At 45.5% G+C, this 21,785-nt stretch overlaps 1 protein-coding gene across 2 annotated transcripts in view; it reads left to right on the plus strand.

Moving 5' to 3' along the window:
* The window catches only part of ST18 (ST18 C2H2C-type zinc finger transcription factor), a 195,179-nt gene that overhangs the window by 169,607 nt on the left and 3,787 nt on the right, over window positions 1–21,785 (plus strand). For both annotated transcript variants that reach the window (XM_084849571.1, XM_084849572.1), the window contains 6 exons: window positions 4,240–4,302; window positions 4,501–4,581; window positions 8,689–8,910; window positions 9,878–9,966; window positions 12,696–12,799; window positions 20,830–20,973. In XM_084849571.1, the coding sequence (XP_084705697.1) occupies window positions 4,240–4,302; window positions 4,501–4,581; window positions 8,689–8,910; window positions 9,878–9,966; window positions 12,696–12,799; window positions 20,830–20,973 (703 nt within the window). The remainder of the gene's footprint in view (window positions 1–4,239; window positions 4,303–4,500; window positions 4,582–8,688; window positions 8,911–9,877; window positions 9,967–12,695; window positions 12,800–20,829; window positions 20,974–21,785) is intronic.

A 21,785-nucleotide genomic window follows, 5' to 3' on the forward strand; every position in this document is an offset into this window, starting at 1 on the left:
TTTTGATAAATTCTTATCAAACAACCCAAATGAAAGTCTCACCCCTCTTTACCAGCCAAATTCAATAAGTAAACCTATTCCTAGCATGGAGAGGACCACGCTGTAGCTGTTACAGCTGAAGAGCTTGTCAGAAAAAGAGATGGCAGCCCTAATTTAGCACCACAAAAATGGCTGAATATACACAGGGATTCAAAGCCAGACTTTTAAGAGCTAAGCACCCAAGGTCCTCTATCTGGACGGAGGGATCAATGAGTTTTCCTTTCTCCCACATTCAGTGCTTTAACCGTTCAAGTTTTTTCCACCCCATTTATGAAGAAACCTGTGAATTTTGATAAGTTCTTACCAAAAAATGAACCAAACAAAATCCATGCCCAACTCAAGTTTCCCCCCCTTGCATTTGTGGAGTCCTGCCAGTGCAAGATTTATTGCAATTGTAGGTTCCCACTGGTCGGAGGCTGTTTCTGGGCCTGCACAATGCTTTTGCACCAGCAGAATGTTATGCTCCACTGGCCAAAAGAAATTGGGGGCAGTCCTATCCTGGGCCACAGGTGTCACTCAGTGTCGGGAGGTCGCGCCTGCTGCCTTCTGAAATCCTCAGGCAGCCGGAATCATCACACAGACAATAGGGCTCCTTTCCAAGGCTTTATCCCCATTCAACCTAATGACGCTTACAGATGCTAATTGCTTGATTCTACGAGTGAGACTTAAGAGAGCTGCCTGCTCGGGGGTTCTAATCTTAGGAATCAGTTGATCTCTGTTTGGAGGGGAAGGCATGAAACCTCTGTACATATGGGCTAGGAGGAGAGAGTCCACCCTTTTCCCGTGGGGCATTGGGGCGCTGCTGTTGTCATTGTGCCAAGCGTGCTGAGTGCCTCCTCTCAGTGCCCGCCATCTCCTGCTTGATGCTGCGCCGGCGCCTAGCGTCCAGAAACTGCTGTTGTACCTCCCTCTCCCTGCCAGGGTCACCATCACTCTCAGGAATGTGTACCAGGAGGGGCTCTCCCCCTGGCTGCTCCTCTGAACAGCATGCAGGTTCCTCTCCCGCAGTTTCTATCTCTTCCTCAGAATCAGAACTGCTTTGGGGCTCTCTGGGCTCCAATCCAACCCTGACATTCAGGAGAGGGGAATCTTACTGTTAGCCTCGTCCTGAAGTAGATGTACCATAATATTGGGAAAGAAAGTGTTCTGATTTTTATTTTTTTTTAAGCCAGCTGGAAATATTATCAAGCCTTGCAAGAAAGCTGGGTCTCTCATAACACCCAGTCTGGTTTTAAATCAAAGTGCTTGGACTAAGCTTTCAAATATGTTTATCCAAACCAAGCCTGCATATCTTTCCTTTTTATCCTTTGCCACTAGACATACCCCTCCAAGTGTGATTGAGGCAAGCATTAAATCATCAGATGAGTCTATACATTACACAGTAACAAACAAAAGGCTGTGTATGCAGATACTTAAGGAGGCCTGAGTAATCTGGGCATCTGGCTTTGTTATTGAAGAAGAAGGCTGACAAGCCCTCGCCCAGTTATCCTTGGGAGCATTTGAGCTGATGAAGAAGCTTGGATGGTCAAGGCTTCCAAAGATGCTGGATAGAAGTCTGCATTCGTCTTACTAATTTGTAACAGAGTTGTTACTGATTTGTGGTGAGGAATGCAAGCATCTTTCCTGACAGCAGCACTTCCGTTAGAGAGCTAATCACATTTTCCCCTGCATTCAAGCTGTATTGCCACTGGGAAAACCTAAGTTTCCACCCCTGCTACAGTATTGGTTACAATAGTGAGTACTGTGTACAAGGTGGTTGTGCTACAAGAACCAGTGGGATTGTCTATGGAATTACGACTGCTAAGCAACCGATTTATTACCATTATCATCCCCACCATCACCCAGGCCTACACCATTTCAGTTTATTATTTTAAAAAAACAACAACTGTGCACTGCCTTACCATACCAATGAAGCCCAAGAGTGTGTATCTAGGCCTTTTAAAAAGTGTGTGGTGGGGGAGGGGAGAATAAATAAACCTACCCTCTTCTCCTACCATTTTGTGAACCTTTTCCCTTTTTAAAACAATTGTTCTTTGAAGGATAGGGGTGCACGAAAGTCACTTACCTGGTCTCGCTGCTTTTCGCGGTGGGGGGGAGGCGCTTCGCTGCTCTCCCCGCGAAGTTCAGGCTGCGGGGGAGGCTTCCCCCCTCGCCCGGCCGAAATTCAGGCCAGGGGGGAGGCTTCCCGCCTCGCCCGGCCGAAATTCAGGCCAGGGGGGAGGCTTCCCGCCTCGCCTGGCCGAAATTCAGGCCGGGGAGGAGGCGCCTCGCCTCGCCCGGCCGCGAAATAAAAAGTTAAAAAAAAACAACGCCCCCGTGATAGGCTATGTGACGATTAATGTAGCCTATCATGGCTAGATTTGTAAAGTCAGCCGTGATAGGCTACGTAAATCGTCACGTAGCCTATCACGGGTGACTTAAAAAAAAAAAAAGCGCGTACGCAAATGGCGGCCCCCATAGGGAGCCGCCATTCGCGTTCCTTATTTGGTCGCTGTAGTCTACGTAAATCTTTACGTAGACTAAAGATCTAGCGGGGGGCGTGGGGGGGGCGGAGAATTTCTCCCCGAAACCTCTTCGGGGGGCCGAACACGTTGGCGCTCGGCCCCCCGAAGTTTCAGGGAGAAATTCTCCGCCATCCCTATAAGGATTTCAAAGATGTGCATTTCAGCACTCCTCAGCACTGTTCAGTGTGGAAATGCACATCTGCTTTATTTTTCCCCTTAAAAGGGGCAGACAAAATCCCCACAATTAAAAGCAAAAGTAAACCTTAACCAAACACCTTTCAAGTTCCAAAATGATAACAAGTTCTCAAGACATAACTCAAGAGATAACTAGTTGCTGTCCACCACCACCCAGACCATCTTACTGAGTTTTTCCTGGGGTGGACAAATCTAACAGTTTTGCTTTGTCCAACATCTGAATTCTTTTGTTTTAGTTTTCAAGTTCTTTTTGTCCCATATATGAGTTTTTGAGCTCACATCTGAAATTTGGAAACCCCAATCACTTCATAACATTACCAGGAGTGCAATGGGATTTCTGAATGCCCAACCCCTCCCATCATGTGCCCTTTTCCCTTCCTATTTGCTTGGTATTGCCAAGTGGCAGCAGCAACAGCAGAGAAGGAGATCTGACCAGAGCCCTTCCTGCCCCCTCCCCGCCATTTCTGGCACAGATAATTCTGTAACATGAGTGTCCCAGGTGCCAAAGAACCTGGAAAGGTAATTTTCCTAGGGCGCCTGAGTCCTGATGATGCCAAGGAGGGAGTTCTGAAATTTTTTTCTGGCTTGGATCGCAATCTGAGTTGGAGGAAAATGTGAAAAGAAATGGCACTGAGTCTAGAATACAGGCAAGCATTCCGAGCACACTCAATTTGTATTCCGAACTGGGTAATTAATTATGACTTTTGGCAACATCACCAGTTTCTCTGTGTACAGCTATTGCAAGCCTTAATGAGAACTTATAATGTTCTATGTGAGGCCACTCATTTCTTAGGATGATCCCATGTGCATTTTGCTTCTGCTTTGAGTTATTCCATGAAGGTCCAGGGCTAAGGACATGGATAGCTCCATCACACTTTGTCATGTCTGAAATATAAAATACATTTGAGGCAGACTATAACATTCCTTGCATTTAGGAAAAGAAAAACAAAAGTTTTTGATATGAGTGTACAAGGACTAGATTTCTTTGCTTAGTAAATATTCTCATTCAGATAATTGAAGAAAGACAATGTCTGTCTGTCTGTCTGTCTCTCTCTCTCTCTCTCTATCTATTGAGAGCTATAGAGATATTTCAGATCTCAGATGCACTGATTCAGCATATCTGATTCCTACAAGCTAAACAGCTATGCTGCTACTATTTCCTCCACTCATCCAGTAGTCTAAACTAGGAAAACCGTAAGGTCCGTGCAAATGTCTGAGTCTCCATTTGCAACCCCCTTGTACAACACGATATATTTCTTTCCTTAGATATTTCCTGTATTTACAGTTGTACACTGAGGTGCTTAACCAGGAGCATGGGACCTCCTATGCAAAGTTCTCCTACATTAGCTAATGGTATGAAGTGTCAGGCCGACAGGAAGCTCTGGAGTGGGCTGGTCCATTCAGTCACGAAGAGTCGGAAGCGACTGAACGAATAAACAACAACAATGAAGTGTCATTAGTTCAAAAGGGTCATCTTTTTTCTTTGCACTTTGTTTCATAGGTGTCCTACTCCTGGATGTGATGGCTCTGGTCATGTGACTGGAAACTATGCCTCACACAGAAGGTAAGAATCCTACATTTATTCTAGGGGTGCACAACCCTTTCAGCCCTGAGGACCACATGTGATGCTGGCTTGGGTATCAGGAGCAGCATCCATTCATACACACACACACTCATGCATACAAACACACAAAAGCCTAGAAAACTATGTCAAAGGCCAGGGGAAATAAGTAAATCACTCTGCTTTGTGCACTTCTTTTAGCTTGTCTGGTTGTCCTCGGGCCAGGAAAGGTGGTCTCAAAGTGACTCCTACCAAGGAAGAAAAAGAAGACCCTGAACTTAAGTAAGTGGGGTGGCAAAGGTTTTTACTTACTACTCACTATTTCATTTGGTACATCACAATAGGGATGTCAGAGAATTCCACCACAGATCTCGGTGAGGCCGAATGCCAGTGCATTCGGCCTCCCGAAATCCGTGGTGGAACGAAGCCCCCCTGCCCCCCGCCCCCCACCCCACGAAATGGGCCTGGAATGGAGCACCTACCTGCTGCCGTCTTTGCTGACTTGCAAATGGTGTCTGCGTCTGCGGCCGCCATTCGCTTCTTCCATATAGCCGTGATAGGCTACATAAATAGTTATGTAGCCTATCACGGCTAATGCAGGGACACCATTTGCGTCCCTGAGGAAGCCATGATAGGCTACGTATGTATTTACGTAGCCTATCACGGCTTAACTAAGGGAACGCAAATGGCGGCGGCTACGGCAGTCGCCATTTGCGTTCCTTTTTTTTTTGCTGTTTTAGCCTACATAAATATTTACGTAGGCTATTTCGGCAAAAAAAAAAGGAACGCAAATGGTGGCCGCCATAGCCGCCGCCATTTGCGTCCGCTGGTTTTTGTTTTTGTTTTGCTGTGATAGGCTACGTAAATATCTACGTAGCCTATCATGGCAAAATACAGGGACGCAAATGGCAGCAGCTACGGCAGCCGCCATATGCGTCCCTGCAGGCTGCCCAGCGGCTGGATGTCTGGCTGTGGGCAGCCCCGGCCGGCGGCTCCGTGGAATCTCTGTGGAGCGGAGCCGGCCGGACAGAATTTCGGGGGGAGGGATGGAGTGCCTCCCCCCCACCGTGAATGTCACCCTTTGAAAAGGTAAGTGACTTTCGTACATCCCTACATCACAAGGACCATTCAGCTTGGTCCCAGATTCCCTAATATATATCCTTTCTTCTCCTAACAATAAATCTAAATAAAACCTGCAAAGACTAGTTTTATGGCAACAGTGAACTGTGCTGCCCCTGAAGTAGCTCATAGGATGCAGGTGAGCAGCTCAACCCTAATGAGAGAAGCTCCTGAACCTTGGGACCAAAGGGACATGTGCAGTCCTGGAGTTTATCTGACTGCTTGATCCCCGGGAAGTGCTCCAACCCAAATGAGATAAGGGTGCAATCCTATGCATGTTTAGACAGAAAGAAGTCCTACAACTCCCAGCATGCCACTGCCAGCCATGCTGGGGCATGGTGGCTGGGGCATGCTGGAAGTTGTAGGACATTTTTCTGTCTAAACATGCATAGGGTTGCACCCTAAACCTTTTTCACAGCTCTGTCTAAGCTTGGTTCACATTTGAGTATGAACCAACCTAATCTGTTCAGGGTGAACAAATATGCACAGTAGAATGCAATTTTACATTCTGCCACCAACCATCTATGTCCCACCCCTGCATCTCCTGGCAATGTTTAGGAAAAGAAATGGGCGACATGATTTTCTTGTGTTTAGTGATTCCTGTTCCACTGCACTGGCTGACACTCGCTGCTAGGGATGACAATTGTCCAGTCTCCATGATGAGGCTCTGTGCATGAATGGGTCACACAAACCATATTTAAAATGATTTAAAGTGGCCTTCATATGGCAGCTACAATGTGCAAATTGATCCTAAAGCCAGGTACTTAGATTCCCCGTGCTGAAACTTCTGATTGCCTCTTCTAGACCCCTGCATGACCTGAACTGCAGTGAAAACAGGCAGGGTGGTGGGACAGGCATGATGTCACATGAAGCTTGTGGGGATCACATATGCTAGGAGAGAGTTTCCCATTCCTAAAAAAGACCTTTACACGTGCATTCTTTTAAAAAAAAAATCTGCTCTGCAAATGATCCTCCATTTTCTAATTCTAAATATTATCAATTTCTATGGAATACAATATATTGCTACCTTTTATTTATTTTATTTTTATTTTAAGTATTTATATCCTGTAGTTGTGGTGGTGGGGAGGGGAAACGTCTTTATGAACTGGCTTACAGAACTAATTAAAACAACACTATTGTATAATTAAAATTAACCAAACAAGTCTTAGAACACTAAAAGCAAAATACAGTGGTATAAAATTCCAGAGTCTACCATAAAACAAAGTAATCAGATATTAAAACCTTCTGAAATAAAAGTATAAAAATATTTAGATGGGACTATCAAACCCCATCTAAAACTAGGGAGAGAGGGGGCTTAGCAAGTTTACCAGGGGAGTAGATTTCACAGCCATGGGAACTACTACCACTATAAAATCCCTATCCCTGTTGCCCGCCAGTTGGATTTTAGCCAATGACAAGCCCATTAATATTATAGTACCTTGTTCCAATAAGGTAGAGATACAGAGGTACCTGAAATGCACTTTACATTGCAGAATGGACACGGAAGTAGAGCTATAACATATTCCTCCCATGACATTGTTTCCTACTGTCACCTGCATAATATCCCCAAATTTCAGCAGCTTACCACTTACTGTTTTCTTTCTCGAAACAAAAAGACACCTGGTACATAACATATCTTCAGAATCTATTGATTTTGCCATTGGGGGATATTTTTTTATATATGACACAATGTTTATAAAATGTCCACATGGATTTTTCAAAATAAAACTAGTCTAGGGAAGCAGACTTAAGTACTCTGGGTGTCAGTAGGTTGGCAAGTGCAAATCAAGCACTTACCTCACCAGAGCCAGATTTGTTATGGGGCTAGAAAAATACTACAAAGACTAAAAACGTTAGTTTTTAGCAATAATAAAATTGTGCCTAAAGATTTACCTAGACAGTTTATGATTCTTTTCTAATATTTTGAGTTTAAAACATACTTCTGATACCACAGATACAGTTGTTCATGGGGCATTTTACTACCCCAGAAGACATTGAAAAATCACTTGGGGTAGTAAAATGCTCCCACAAACATGTTTGTGTATATATATTTTTATGAGTTCTGCATCAATTAATTTAATCGTGGCAACTTAGGACACAACCCTGTGCATATTTAGACAGAAAAAAAGTGCTACAGTTTCCAGCATGCCCCAGCCAGCCATGCTGGCTGGGGCATGCTGGGAGTTGTATAACTTTTTTTCCTGTCTAAACATGCATAGGATTGCACCATTAGTGCACCATTAGTGCTCAAGCCTTAAAGAAGTAGTGAAATGGTGCAACTGTTTCAATTGTCTCTAGTTGTGATACTACACACACACACACACACACAGACTGGAACAAATGCAGACATTTTATTTGTAAGCTATTAAACTTGAAGTCTTGCCAGTCTAGCATTGTTAAACTTCATTCATTCATTCATTCATTCAAAACATTTGTAATTTCGTATTTGTATTTGCATCATTAAGATTTCATGGCAGCGTACAGATAAAATCAGTTTAAACAGTATGAAACAATAAATAATTTAAACACCTAAAAACATATTAAACTATTAAACAAGCCAATACCAATTAAAAACTAAAACAATAAAACAGTTAAAAACAGGGAATGATTGAGCCCTTAAAGGCTTTGGTAAAAAGCCATGTTTTTACTTGGTGCTGAAATGAAACCAATGTCTGCGCCAATCGGGCCTCCGAGGGCATTCTACAACCGGGGTGCCACAGCAGAGAAGGCCCTCTCCCACATCCCACCATAGTATATGACTTGCATTGGTGGGATGCAGAGGAGGGCCCCTCCAACAGATCTCAGTCCTCAGGCAGGCATATATAGGGAGAGGCACTCCCTCAAATATCGAGACCCCAAGCCATTTAGGGCTTTTAAATCACCAAAACCTTGAATTCTGACCAGAAGCGTATTGGCAACCAGTGCAATCCCTTTAAAACTGGTGTTATATATTTTTTATAAGATGTTCCAGTCAGCAGTCTAGCTGCTGCATTTTGCACTAGCTGAACTTCCGAGTCGTCTTCAAGGGCAGCCCCACGTAAAGTGCATTGCAATCGTCTAATGTAAGGCTGGCTAGGGAATGCTGGGAGTTGTAGGACCTTTTTCTGTCTAAACCTGCATAGGATTGCACCCTTAGTGGTCTTACAATGTACATGTTATATTTACAAGAATATTTTTTTCTGAGCTGTTGTAGTTGTTACAAGGACATTTTTCCCCTGATTTTTATAAAAGTTTTAAAAAAATAACGTCAGTTTCGCTGTGCTTCTATAGATGTCCGGTGCTAGGCTGTGATGGCCAAGGTCACATATCAGGTAAATACACTTCTCATCGCACTGCTTCGGGTTGTCCTATGGCTGCCAAGAGACAGAAGGAGAGTCCTCTCAATGGGTCTTCACTGCCCTGGAAACTGAACAAGCAAGAGCTGCCACACTGTCCTTTGCCAGGCTGCAACGGGCTGGGTCATGTTAATAACGTTTTTGTCACCCACAGAAGGTATCACGTTGTGTCTTTACTCCTTTTCTTTTTAACCTTAACAAATATCTGCAATATCTAATGCAGTTGTATTAATGTACTAATCGAAGCTATGAAAGTGACAGGGAAAAATTAAAGTGTTAGGATTTTGCATGAATCCAGATTAACCACAACATCTTCCCTGGATGACAGATGTCCAGGATCTTTCAAGATGCCTTTGGTTGTATTGTAGCCATCCAACCATTCACACGTCTAGCTAGACTATGGGAAATGGGAATATATAGAAATATTCCTTCTATATATGCTTCACCTTAAAAATCCTTTAGAAAAAAGCAAAATATCCTTAGATTATTATTATTACTACTATTATTATTATTATTATTATTAATTATTTCTATACCGCCCCATAGTTAAAGCTCAAAGCTCCCTGGGCAGTTTACAAAGATTAAAAACCATTAAAGATACAGTATACAAAGTTTAAAAACCATTGACGTGAAAACACACAGACAGTTCACACAGCGACAACATATACTTAAAAACCACTTTAAGCAATAATTAATGGATTATTATTTTCATGGACCTTTCCAAGTGGACTCTGTGAGTTGTTGTGCTGCTAGGTTCAGGTTCAAAAGAACAGTTAATGTTCCTCAGACACTAACTGACCCAGGATTTGCGCTGCTGCTTCGGGTTGCGGCAAGGCTTTGGTAACATCAAAGCAGACACACTGCACACAATTCAACAATAAGGTGGAGATGGGGCTGTTTCAGGAAGCAGACTGGAGACCATTCCTTTATCTTTGAGACATTTTAGCTACCTAAGCCACTGGTGGCGCTCTTATGCCCCCAATAACATTGTAGTAACGTTATTATGAGATTGCGGCCTACAGACAGCATTAAAAAAAATGTACTGATGAGACCTTGGAAGCTGAGGCACAGCAATCAAAATGTGTTTCAACTTTCATATAGGTCCCCTTTCCTACTCTTTTCAGTTTGTCTGGATGTCCTCTGAATGCACAAGCCTTAAAAAAGGGCAAAATATCTGAAGAGCTAATGACCATCAAGTTGAAAACAAGTGGAGGTAAGATGTGAATGCGTGCACAGACAATTCTATTATGCTGAGTCAGGCCATTGCCCAGGGCTGTCTATTCTCATTTCCCACCTACAGGCTACCCTTTAACAGGAGATGCTGAGCATTGACACTAGGACCTTCTGCAAGCAAAGCAAGTGTTAGCACACTGCGACCTCCCCTCCCCTCCCCTCCCCGATCAAAATATAAAATTGAATTATTTGTTTTAGTTAATGGGTTTTAAAAATGACTTTCCTTTATGATTTAATTCTGCCTTTCATTTGAAAAATGGATGGGACTCATGCCTGCTCTTCAACATACACCGACACTGGATTGATCCCTCCTCCTCACCTGCCTCTCTTTAGTTGTTCTCCTCTACTTAACATCAATCTGTAACTTATCACATGTTGAGAAATGTTTAACAATATAAAAGCAAAGGGGCGATTGAAATTACATCATAGAATTTTAGAACTGGAAGCACCTGAGAGGTCATCTAGTCCAACCCCTGCTCAGTGCTGGCTGTATGTGGAGGCTGGTGGCTCCGATTTCGGTGGGGCTGTGAATCCAGTTTGGGTTTCAGTCAGAACTAGCCACAACTCTAAAGGAGCTATCCAAGGTGCTGAACCTATTTTGGGGATAAGGTTCGGGATCCTGGGTAGCTCCTTTAGAGTTCTGGCTGGTTCTGACTGAAACCCAAAATGGATTCAAAGCCCCACCAAAATCAGAGCCACCAGCCTCCACTGTTGTCCCTGACAGACAGCTACCCAGCCTCTGCTTGAAAATGCCTCCTAAGATTGCTGTTGCCATATGTGTATATTCTTTGTATTTCTTATCCTTCTTAAAAGTAGCACAAGAGACTCCCTCTGGCCTGTCTCTGTCATTCATAGAAATGCATTCAAATCCTTCTTTACTAGCAGCAGCCAGTAAAGAAGCTCATCAATATGACCTGCCAGCTGCCTGGGTGGGACAATACTTTACCTGGAACCATTAGAAGGTGGCAACAGAGGCAAGGGATGCCTCAGTGCTAGTACTATGCAGCTGTGCAGTTGCCGACTAGCTAGTTATACCCTCCCCCGCCCCCATTCTCCGATGCTGGTAGCCTCTACCCCTGCCAGGAGCAACTATCTAATAAGCAAGAGAAAAGGATGGATATTTAAGTGCTTCCTCCACTGCCACATACCAATGGTTACATCATTTCCCTCCCATCTTGATCACTGCTGCACACCTGCTGCAAAGTGCTCCTCAGCTGTCAAGCAGAGGCTCTTTAGCCTCATTTAACCGTTTAAACTGCTGTGCTTGCTACTAGTGGTAGCTACATCTCAGGGCTAAGCTACACACTACGTTAAATACGTAGCCTGCAGATCATCCTAACGTTCTTATTTTATATCATTTTATATCATATCATTTTAAGAAGGATGCAGACAAGCTGGAGAGGGTTCAGAGGAGGGCAACGAAGATGATCAGGGGACTGGAAACAAAGCCCTGTGAGGAGAGACTGAAAGAACTGGGCATGTTTAGCCTTGAGAAGAGAAGACTGAGGGGCGATATGATAGCACTCTTCAAGTACTTGAAAGGCTGTCACAGAGAGGAAGGCCAGGATCTCTTCTCGATCATCCCAAGTGCAGGACATGGAAGAATGGGCTCAAGTTACAGGAAGCCAGATTCTGGCTGAACATCAGGACAAACCTCCTGACTGTTAGAGCAATACGACAATGGAACCAATGACCTAGGGCTATAGGTGGGCTCTCCGACACTGGAGGCGTTCAAGACGAGGCTGGACAGCCATCTGTCAGGGATGCTCTGACTTGGATTCCTGCATTGAGCAGGGGGTTGGACTCGATGGCCTTGTAGGCCCCTTCCAACCCTACTATTCTATGATTCTGATTCGATTCTATTATTCTTTTTTTGCCTTCAAGTAAGTGTGCTTGTCCTGATCCAGATCCAGACCAGCACAGGCAGGTAGGGGAGGTTTAAACCTTCCCATCCAGCTGCTTCCCTGCAAAGTCCTGCCCCCTTGCAGGGCTTAAAAGAGGGAGGGGGGACCTCCACTGGCACAAATGGAATTTCCCCTCTTCTTTTTAGCCTCCACAGAGTGTGTGTGTGTGTGTGTGTGTGTGTGTGTGAATTTAGAGGGGGAAAGTGGGTGGATGGAAAGGCTTAAATGTCCCCCACCTGCCTGTGCTGGTCCCAGTCCAAATTGGTGGTCTGCATGCTTAGTTGAAGGTAAAAAAAGAAAGTCAGGATCATCTGCACAACAGGTATGTAACATAGTGTGTAGTTTAGCCCTCAGATACTCAGTTTTAAACAGCTGTAACCTATGTATAAAATACTCAAACAGGGCAGTCATTTCAGGATTGGATCCAGAACGAAAATCCACTCAGGATCTAGGCACAGAAGTAAATAGAACAGCAGAAAGCCAAGGAAAAATATCTAGCAATTCAGTTAGGCCACATATAAATCTCTTTGGACCACTTGGAGCTTCCTCAGTGCAGAGGAAAAATACCATGGCTGCTTCTTTGCTTCTGACATGACATAATAGGAACTTTGACACTGACTCTGATAAGTGTAGAATTAAATTATAAATGTGCAATTTTGATACCAGAGAAATAGATGAATATTTAGCCAGTTTAACCTAAGAGACGTGTCTTATAATGTACCATTAGACAAAGGTTGGTATTTGCCAATCTCTTCAGGCAGGTGTTATTTTACACATGACTTGGTTCGTTAAATTCCTCATGCAGGTTTAGAGAATGAGGAGGAAATCAGACATTTGGATGAAGAAATAAAAGAACTGAATGAATCCAACCTTAAAATTGAAGCTGACATGATGAAACTTCAGACACAGGTGAAAAAGAAAACATTTGACTGAACCCTAACCATAAATATCTGCTATTCTGACATGGTTTTGTAGTTCCAGGAATGGTGAATACTACTGCAGGTTCCATATAGAGAAATGTGCCATGTTCCCCATAATTGCACCCATAGATCTGGCATTTTAGTAACATGCACGTTGTGGTAAGTGAAGTCTAATCAATCTCTAAGAGGCTTTGCCTTCCACTTACTTGACCCCTATAATATATAGCAAAATAAAATAGGAACATATGAAGCTCCCTTATGCAGAACCTGCCTGAGCAGTTCCATCTGCTCCAGTAATATTTTCTCTGAGTCTCTCTTCATGCCTGGAATTTTATTCCACTACAAACCGACCCTTTTGATTCCAGATCCTTTCCGGGATTTAGACTGGCCCTGTATACAGGCATCTCTCATAGCGCTGCCCTCCGCTCTATACCTTTTCATGGCTGGGTGGAGCTGCACAGAAAAATCAGGACATAAGGTGGCTGCTGGCCCCTTGCCCCTCCCATCCCTGATCATTGGTTCCTGTGACATGACTGATGGCTCCGCCCATCCCTCCACTCCTCCACAGCAGGCGGGAAGTCGGAAGCCCTTCTAGTGACTTTAAAGGCGGAGGGAGCCCTCCTTCCAGATACATTTGCTTGGGTCCTCATGGTGCTTCCACAGGAGGCTTCCCATCTACAGGTTCGCCACCCCACCCCGCACTGTTGTTGCTCTTCCCTTTTATTCTGGCTTCCCAACAACCCTGTAAGGTGGACTACGAGAAGAGATAGAGGCAGGCTGGCTTCCCAATTATAAGGATGTTTTCACAGGCATGAGTGCAAGTAGGGGTGTACGAAACCCCGCTTACCTGGCTCCGCCGGGTTCCGCAGGTGGGGGGAGGCGATCCGTTCCTACCCCCGGAATCCTCAGTGGGGGGGAAGCGATCCGTTCCTCCCCCCCGAAATCCTGCCTGGCCGGGTCTGCTCTGTGGCCAGGCCGTGGAGCGGTCGGCCAGGCCAACCCGCAGCGGGGCCTCCAGCCGCTGCTGGGCTGGTGCGGACGCAAATGGCGTCCTGAGTAGGGGACGCCATTTGTGTCCCTATGGTAGCCTGTGATAGGCTACGTAAATATTTATGTAGCCTATCACGGGCTACCATAGGGACGCAAATTGCGTCCCCTACTTAGGATGCCATTTGTGTCCGCAGCAGCCCAGCAGCAGCCGGAGACGCTGGCGCCACTGCCGCAGCCAGAGCCGCAGCCAGGTAGGCTCCGTTTCACAGGGCTTTCATGGGGTGGAGGGGCAGGGGGCTCTGATCCACCACGGATTCCGGGGGGCCGAATTCACTGGAATTCTGCCCCCCAGGATCTGTGGCGGAATTCTCTAATATCCCTAAGTGCAAGTCCATTCAATGGTTGTATGCACGTACATGCCAACCTGTGCAGATGTCTGCCCCACCTTCTTCAATGACACCCTAGATGGTTGTAGGGGTGGACGAAAGTCACTTACCTGTCCTCGAAGGACGTTCGCGGTGGGGGGGAGGCGCTTCGCTAGTCCCCCCACGAAGTTCAGGCTGGGGGGGGAGGCTTCCCGCCTCGGCCCGGCCGAAATTCAGGCCGGGGGGGAAGCTTCCCGCCTCGTCTGGCCGAAATTCAGGCCGGGGAGGAGGCGCCTCGCCTCGCCCGGCCGCAAACGCAAAAGTTAAAACAAAAAACAAAAACGCCCCCTGATAGGCTACGTGACGATTCATGTAGCCTATCACGGTTAGATCTGCAAAGTCAGCCGTGATAGGCTACGTCAATCGTCACGTAGCCTATCACGGGTGACTTAAAAAAAAAAAAAAAGCGCGTACGCTAATGGCGGCCCCCATAGGGAGCCGCCATTCACGTTCCTTATTTAGTCGCTGTAGTCTACGTAAATGTTTACGTAGACTACGGCGAAAATAAGGGCAACGCAAATAGCGTTGCCCTTATTTTCGCCGTAGTCTATGTAAATCTTTACGTAGACTACAGCAACCAAATAAGGAAGGGGAATGGCGGCTCCCTATGGGGGCCGCCATTATCCGTACACACTTTTTTTTTTTTAAAGTCACCCGTGATAGGCTACGTGACGATTGACATAGCCTATCACGGCTGACTTTGCAAATCTAGCCGTGATAGGCTACGTTAATCGTCACGTAGCCTATCAGGGGGCGTGTTTTTTTTCCTTTCATTGCAATGGCGGCGGCAGCCGGTTGAAAGACCGGCTGCCGCTCCCGCCTCGCTCGAACACCCGCCGAACCGCCGGCTGGACCAGCCACCGGGAGGGACATTCGGTGAAGGTAAGTCCTCTCCTGGGGGGGGTGCGGGGGGCGGGTGCGGAGGATTTCTCCCCGAAACTTGTTCAGGGGGCCGAACATGTTGGCGCTCGGCCCCCCGAAGTTTCGGGGAGAAATTCTCCGCCATCCCTAGATGGTTGCCACTCAGAAGACATGGTTTGAATCAAAGGAGCGCCTCCCTCCCTCCCTGGCATGTGTGCAAAGGAGCAGGTAGGGGGAGTCTTGTTTTCATCTCTTAACTTGTGCTGTATTGTTTCCTTGCAGCCCCCAGGAAAGCTATGGCTTACTTCTAAGTAGACATAAGATTGTGCTGTAAGTCTGCAACCCTCAGCACACTTACTTGGAAGTAAGGCCCATTGAACTTAATAGGGTGCTATGAATCAACAGAGGGTGTTGATTCTGAGCTTGTTGGGGTGGGGGATCAGATCTGTCTTAGGGATGGCGGAGAATTTCTCCCCGAAACTTCGGGGGGCCGAGCGCCAACGTGTTCGGCCCCCTGAACAAGTTTCGGGGAGAAATCCTCCGAACCCCCCCGCACCCCGCACCCCCCCCGGGACGGGACTTACCTTCACCGAATGTCCCTCCCCGTGGCTGGTCCGGCCGGCGGTTCGGCGGGTGTTCGAGCGGGGCGGGAGCAGCAGCCGCCGCCATTGCAATCAAAGAAAAAAAAAATGCCCCCTGATAGGCTACGTGATGATTCACGTAGCCTATCACGGCTAGATTTGCAAAGTCAGCCGTGATAGGCTACGTCAATCGTCACGTAGCCTATCAGGGGGCGTTTTTTTTTTTTAAACTTTAGCGTTCGCGGCCGGGTGAGGCGGGAAGCCTCCTCCCCGGCCTGAATTTCGGCCAGGGCGAGGTGGGAAGCCTCCCCCCCGGCCTGAATTTCGGCCGGGGCGAGGCGGGAAGCCTCCCCCCCCGGCCTGAACTTCGCGGGGGGAGCAGCGAAGCGCCTCCCCCCCACCGTGAACGTCCTTCGACAACAGGTAAGGGACTTTCGTCCACCCCTGATCTGTCTCCCTTCATTGCAGGGTGGCATTTTACCCTCTTCTCCCTCAGATCGAGAAATGTGCTCAAGTATTTACATGGCAGACACATGATTTGAATCGAGGAAAGTCCTTCCTCGGGAAGACTTGAGCAGAGGCAGGAGTTGCCGTCCAACCGTGCGCTCTCCCCTCTTTGCAAGGAAGGGAGAGAGTGCAGTTGGCAGTGATTCCTGCCCTCATGCCTGTCAAATCTGCTCGGTCTCCTTCTGTGCAAGGGACCCTCCCACCTGTTCTTCCCTCCTTGCCAAGAGGATCCCCGCTCAGGATCTTCTGGGTGCAACACGCCCCGCAGTCCATCCTCAATGCTTTCATCATCCTGAAAACAACGCCCACAGCTGCCCAGACACAGAATTTTCTTCTGCTATTGGAGCATTTCACAGGGAGGTCAGGGTGCTCCTGTTTCATGGGCTGGAAAAAATACCACATGTTTTGCATTTGGGGAAAACACAGGATAGGCTGGGGAAGATGGTGGGAGATGCCCTGGAGGTTCACGGTGTGATTTAAAGAGCCCGCAAACTTCCGTGAGTGAGCCATCTCAATAGCAGAATAAAAGCTCTGTGTGAAGAAGCCCTGATAAGGCAGCAGCTCTTCAAGATCTCAGCAGAGGTCTTTCCCAATCGAGAAAATTGGGCACCTTTTAGCTAGAGATACCAAATCTCTGCTCTGCCACTCTGTGCTCTACCACTGTGGCCTCCTTCATACATCTTGAACATCTTATCTTTCTTTTGATATCGTTGCTGAATGTTCTTGTTTGTACATGGATGTGAACTCACATGTGCACATATGCATGTGATGAACCTGGAAAGGTTGGGACAAGACAGAGGTATGTGAACAGGAAAATCAGCTAATCTGGATAAAAGAATGCTTCTGGTCTTAGATAGGCTTGTCCTTGAAGGACAAAGTACACAGTTTGGGAGTGCTTCTGGACTTGGTACTAACTGGGGAAGCTCACGTGGTGACAATGTCCAGGAATACCTTTTACCATTTAGGGCAGTACACCAGCTATGACCCTATCTCAGTTGCCTCAGTTATTCATGCTCTATTGACATCCAGGCTGGACTACTATAATGCACCCTACCTGGTGCTGCCTTTAAAGCTGGTTCAATAACTTCAACTAGAGCAGAATTTGACCACTTGGATATTGGTGGGGGCTGGGCTGTTGGCTCATGTGACACCAGTACTGAGCCAGCTGTCAGTGTGTTTCCATTAAAGCCCTAGATAATTTGGGCTCGTAGGGGTGAAGGACTGCCTTCACCCCAGCAGCCTGCCCATATTTTGAAGCCATCAACAGAGGCCCTTCTCACTTGCCCACTACCAAGGGCAGTTAGGTTGGTAAGTACATGGGAGAGGGACTTTTCAGTAGTGTCCCCTCACCTCTGAGATGACCTCCCATTTCAGGTTGGTCAGGCGCTTTCTTTGCAGGTCTTCAGGAAAGCTCTGAAAATCCACCTGTTTTCACTGGCCTTTTCTTAAATTTTTGTGTTACTGATTTTATTTATAATGACTGTTTTTATGGAATTTTATTGTTTTGTATTATTTCTTCTATCCTGTACACTGCCTTGGGAGGTTTTCCTCCATGAAAGGCAGCCTAAAAGTAATTTTAAATAAAAATAAAATAAAAAAATAAAATAAAAATATTTTGCAGAGGCATGGTACATACATGGTAGATTCTACACTGCTCTAGAGTAAAATGGGGAAATCAGATTCCCAGGTGGTCTCCCAATGAGGCCCTGACCAGGCCCTGACCTGCTTAGCTTCACCAACCTGTGTTTGCAACCTGCTCTTGAAAAGATTGTGTCCAAGTACAAAAAACTAGAAATTTGCTTAATTAAGGTTGCAGTCCTGTGCCCACTTACCTGGGAGTCAGCCCTATTGAAATCAATGGGACTGAGTAGACATGCCTGGTATTGCAGGGTTAATGTCAATTTTCCTTTGATATTGACAAGTGATGAGGGGGTGAAAATTTTCCAGAAAACCTTCCACTACTGTATTTTTTCCATGGAATGTGCTCCAGTTTTAGAAATGCATTGTTTCATAAAATGAAATAGCAACCTAATGAATGAAGTCAAATTAATACTAGTTAATTATTTTTTCTCCTTTAAAATCTAAATGCTTTAATTAAAGTATATGTTGTTACATTGTCATGTCTGAAAATATTTACAAATATTCTGATAAAAATAATTTCCAAATAAAGCTTTAAATTTGTTTAAATGTACATTTAAACAATTCCATTCTCATTCTTCACACACACACACACACACACACACACACACACACACTCACTCTCCAATTAAACATTTCAGTTCAACTACTTTTGGCTGTTAGAAACTTTTTCAGATACAGCATGCAAAATCAACATGTCATCCTTTCCCCCCTTTTTTCTGTTTTAGTTTTGTTTGCTAAATTTAAGTCAAATAAACATGCTAAATTTCCATTGATTCAAAGCTTTCTGGAACAACTTCCTGATTAAATTCTTTTCCAGAAAACTCAGATCACTGATATTTATTTACTACTATCTCAACCATAGAGTTTGACCTTTATTTTCTTAGGGTGCAATCCAATTTGGATAGGCCGCCTCCAGCCTCAGAGGCGACCGCCTATCCAGTGCAGGGCAGGAGCACCATGGAGGGGATCTTCCCTTCTGCGCTTCAGCTGCCCTGTGTTCATGGCTAGACAGCCAATTTTGGCTGTCTAGCTGCAGGAAGTCGGAGGGGGGGTGGACACCAGACAATGCAGAGGAAGTGTCAGAAAGGCACGGCTGCCCGCCCTGCAGAACATCCCATTTTCACTGCTCTGTGCTCCTCTTATGAGCTTGGAGGATGGGGCTGATCTGTGCTGCCCACGAGGCAGCGCGGGAGGGGGTGGAGGTCAGTTCCCAGGAACCAACCTGTCCTATGGCCATATAGCTGATGACTAGCGGCCATAGGATTGCACCCTTGACGTTTATTATTAGCAAGTTGCACCAATAGAGTGAAGCATTTTGCCCCTCCCCCAGCATGTATGCCAAAATATGGGCCTATCTTAGCTTGGTCCTTAATATGACAACAAGGCAATCAAAACATGGATGGTATCTATAAACGTCGCAGTCCCCAAGCTCATGTTTTCATTCAACTTCTCTCAAAAGATTTTTTTAAAAATATGCCAGGCCTACATTATGATCACTTGTTGAACAGTGACCTCCTTCATTTTCTGTTCAGCTTTTATTTTTAGCTTTTCCACTCTGCCCTGTTTCTAATCTCAGCCATTCTACAGCATAAACTCTCCCAGGAAAGTAGCTCTAGAGCTAATGCCAGGGTTGCGCTATTGTTGTGAGTCAGCAGGGATGCAGTAAGAAAAACACAGCAATGTAAACAGCAGCCTGCTTGCTTCTTTTCTCTCTGCCTGAGGGCAAAACTCTTATTTTTAACCAGGCACTGACCCTCCTCCCATTTGTCAACTTGAGGCCTGAAGTCTTTCATCCATTTCACCCATTTGTGAACTCACTTCCCACAAACAATGCTCTTTTAATTCAGCAGGGTCACTGTCACTAGAGCTTCATTTAAACATGTTTCTCTTGTGAAACAACAGCAGAAGCCACTGGTTTGGAAAAAATGTGGCTTGTCCCAATTAGGAGTGCCTTGTGACACGGATGTGCATGCAGCTGAAAGTACTTGCGGTTCAGTTCTGCACAGTTCTGGTGTTGTGCACTGTCTTTTCTGAGCGACAGATTGTACGTAGTTCTGTTTTAGGAAAGGATGTATGAGCATTTCATTTTGATTCATCTTTAATTCAAATGTGCAAGACTAAGGATGCTGGAGAAATCTGCTGCAGACTCCAGTGAGGCCAGATTCCCAAGAATCTGACCTGCAGAGTCCACAGCAGACCAGCCTCCTTCACCTGCACATCCTTCAGATTTTGCGCGGGGCATCCTTCCGGCTTTAAACAAGGCAGGGTATGCTAATGGTGGCTGCCATTCTATCTTGGGAAAATTACAGATGTAATTATGCCACTTGCAGCCATAAAGCAGTTACTTCTACGTAAATTGCATCCATAAAGTGCTTATGGTCACAATTTACATAGAAGTAAGTGTTTTACAGCTGCAATTTACGTAGAAGTAAGCGCTTTACGGCTGCAAATGGCATAATTATGGCTGTAGTTTTTCTGAGATAGGCAAATGGCAGTTGCCATTAGCATATCTTGCCTTGTTTAAAGCCAGAAAGATGTGCAGCAAAATGCAGTGGATGCACCAGGGCTCTGCGGAAATCCTGTAAGTCCCAACATTTCCCCATAGCAGACACACCCTCCCCCCGGACTGGATGTGCAAGCTCAAATGTGAATGTGAACACAGTTTTCAAAAAAAAAGCTTCTACATTCCCAAGCATACAAAAGGCATACTTAAAAAAAAAAATCTGCACTTTCAAAATGCATATTCCCCTCTGCCCCCACAATATGCATTTTCACACTTCAGTCTGTCAAGGGAAAATGTGCACTTTCAAAAAATGCATACAAAAATGAGCACTTTTCTTTTCTGAATGAAAAGGAAAACAGCCCTCAAAAACAGGAGTAAAGTAGTTGGAGCTTTAAGATGGAACTCAGAGAATCTTGGAGAATTCAAGCATTGTTGGTTCTCCAATCCCTAGTTTCAGGTCCAAAGTCCTACTGTTCACCTTGCCATGTATCATTTTGTTTCACAATTTCAGATAACATCAATGGAAAGCAATCTGAAAACAATAGAAGAAGAGAATAAACTTATAGAACAGAACAACGAGAGCCTATTGAAGGAGTTGGCTGGCCTAAGCCAAGCCCTCATCTCCAGTCTTGCCGACATTCAGCTTCCACAAATGGTATGTCTGTGGCTGAGAATGTGGCGGTTTCTCTGGGAGCCCAGAGAATGCTGTGTGGTGGCAATGGCATATTGCTGCAGGTCTGTCAGAAATAGTTTCAAAATGTACAATGATTCCGCACAGTTTCTTGACAGATAAAAGGAAGGACTTCTTCACACAGCACATAGTGAAACTATGGAATTCACTACCACAAGACATACATGGCCAACAATTATGATGGCCCTAAAAGGGGGTTAGACAAATTCATGGAGGAGAAGGCTGTCAATGGCTACTAGTCCTGATGGCTATATGCTATCTCCAGTATCAGATGCAGTATGCCTATGTACACCAGTTGCTGGGGAACATGGGTGGGAGGGTGCTGTTGCCCTCATGTCCTATTTGTGGGTTCCTGGTTGACAGCTGGTTGGCCACTGTGTGAACAGAATGCTGGGCTAGATGGACCCTTGGTCTGATCCAGCATGGCTCTTCTTATGTTCTCACTGTGAAATAATAAAAAGGGCATGCCAAAAATTCTGGGTAGAAGAATGATCATACCTTTAAGCACAGAAGAATGATATTTGGAGGGAAGGGAAAACTCAGATGTTGGAAAACTAGGTGTCCATTTTCGTTAACCTGTAGGACTAGACATTTGATGGCTGAGTTAGAAAGAGATAGTTGGGCACGCCCATTGCTTGGGCACACCCAGTGGGATTAATCCATTTCACAAACGACTTTTTAAAATCTGCAGTTCAGCCTTCAGGGCTACCATTCAAAATAATTCAAGAAACACAAGACCGGCATCTTGTGGAGAATGAGTTGTGTGGTTCCTGGAT

Source organism: Heloderma suspectum, chromosome 4, assembly GCF_057233095.1.
Source record: "Heloderma suspectum isolate Gila_16-S chromosome 4, 16-S_ref, whole genome shotgun sequence".
Classification (NCBI taxonomy): Eukaryota; Metazoa; Chordata; class Lepidosauria; order Squamata; family Helodermatidae; genus Heloderma; species Heloderma suspectum.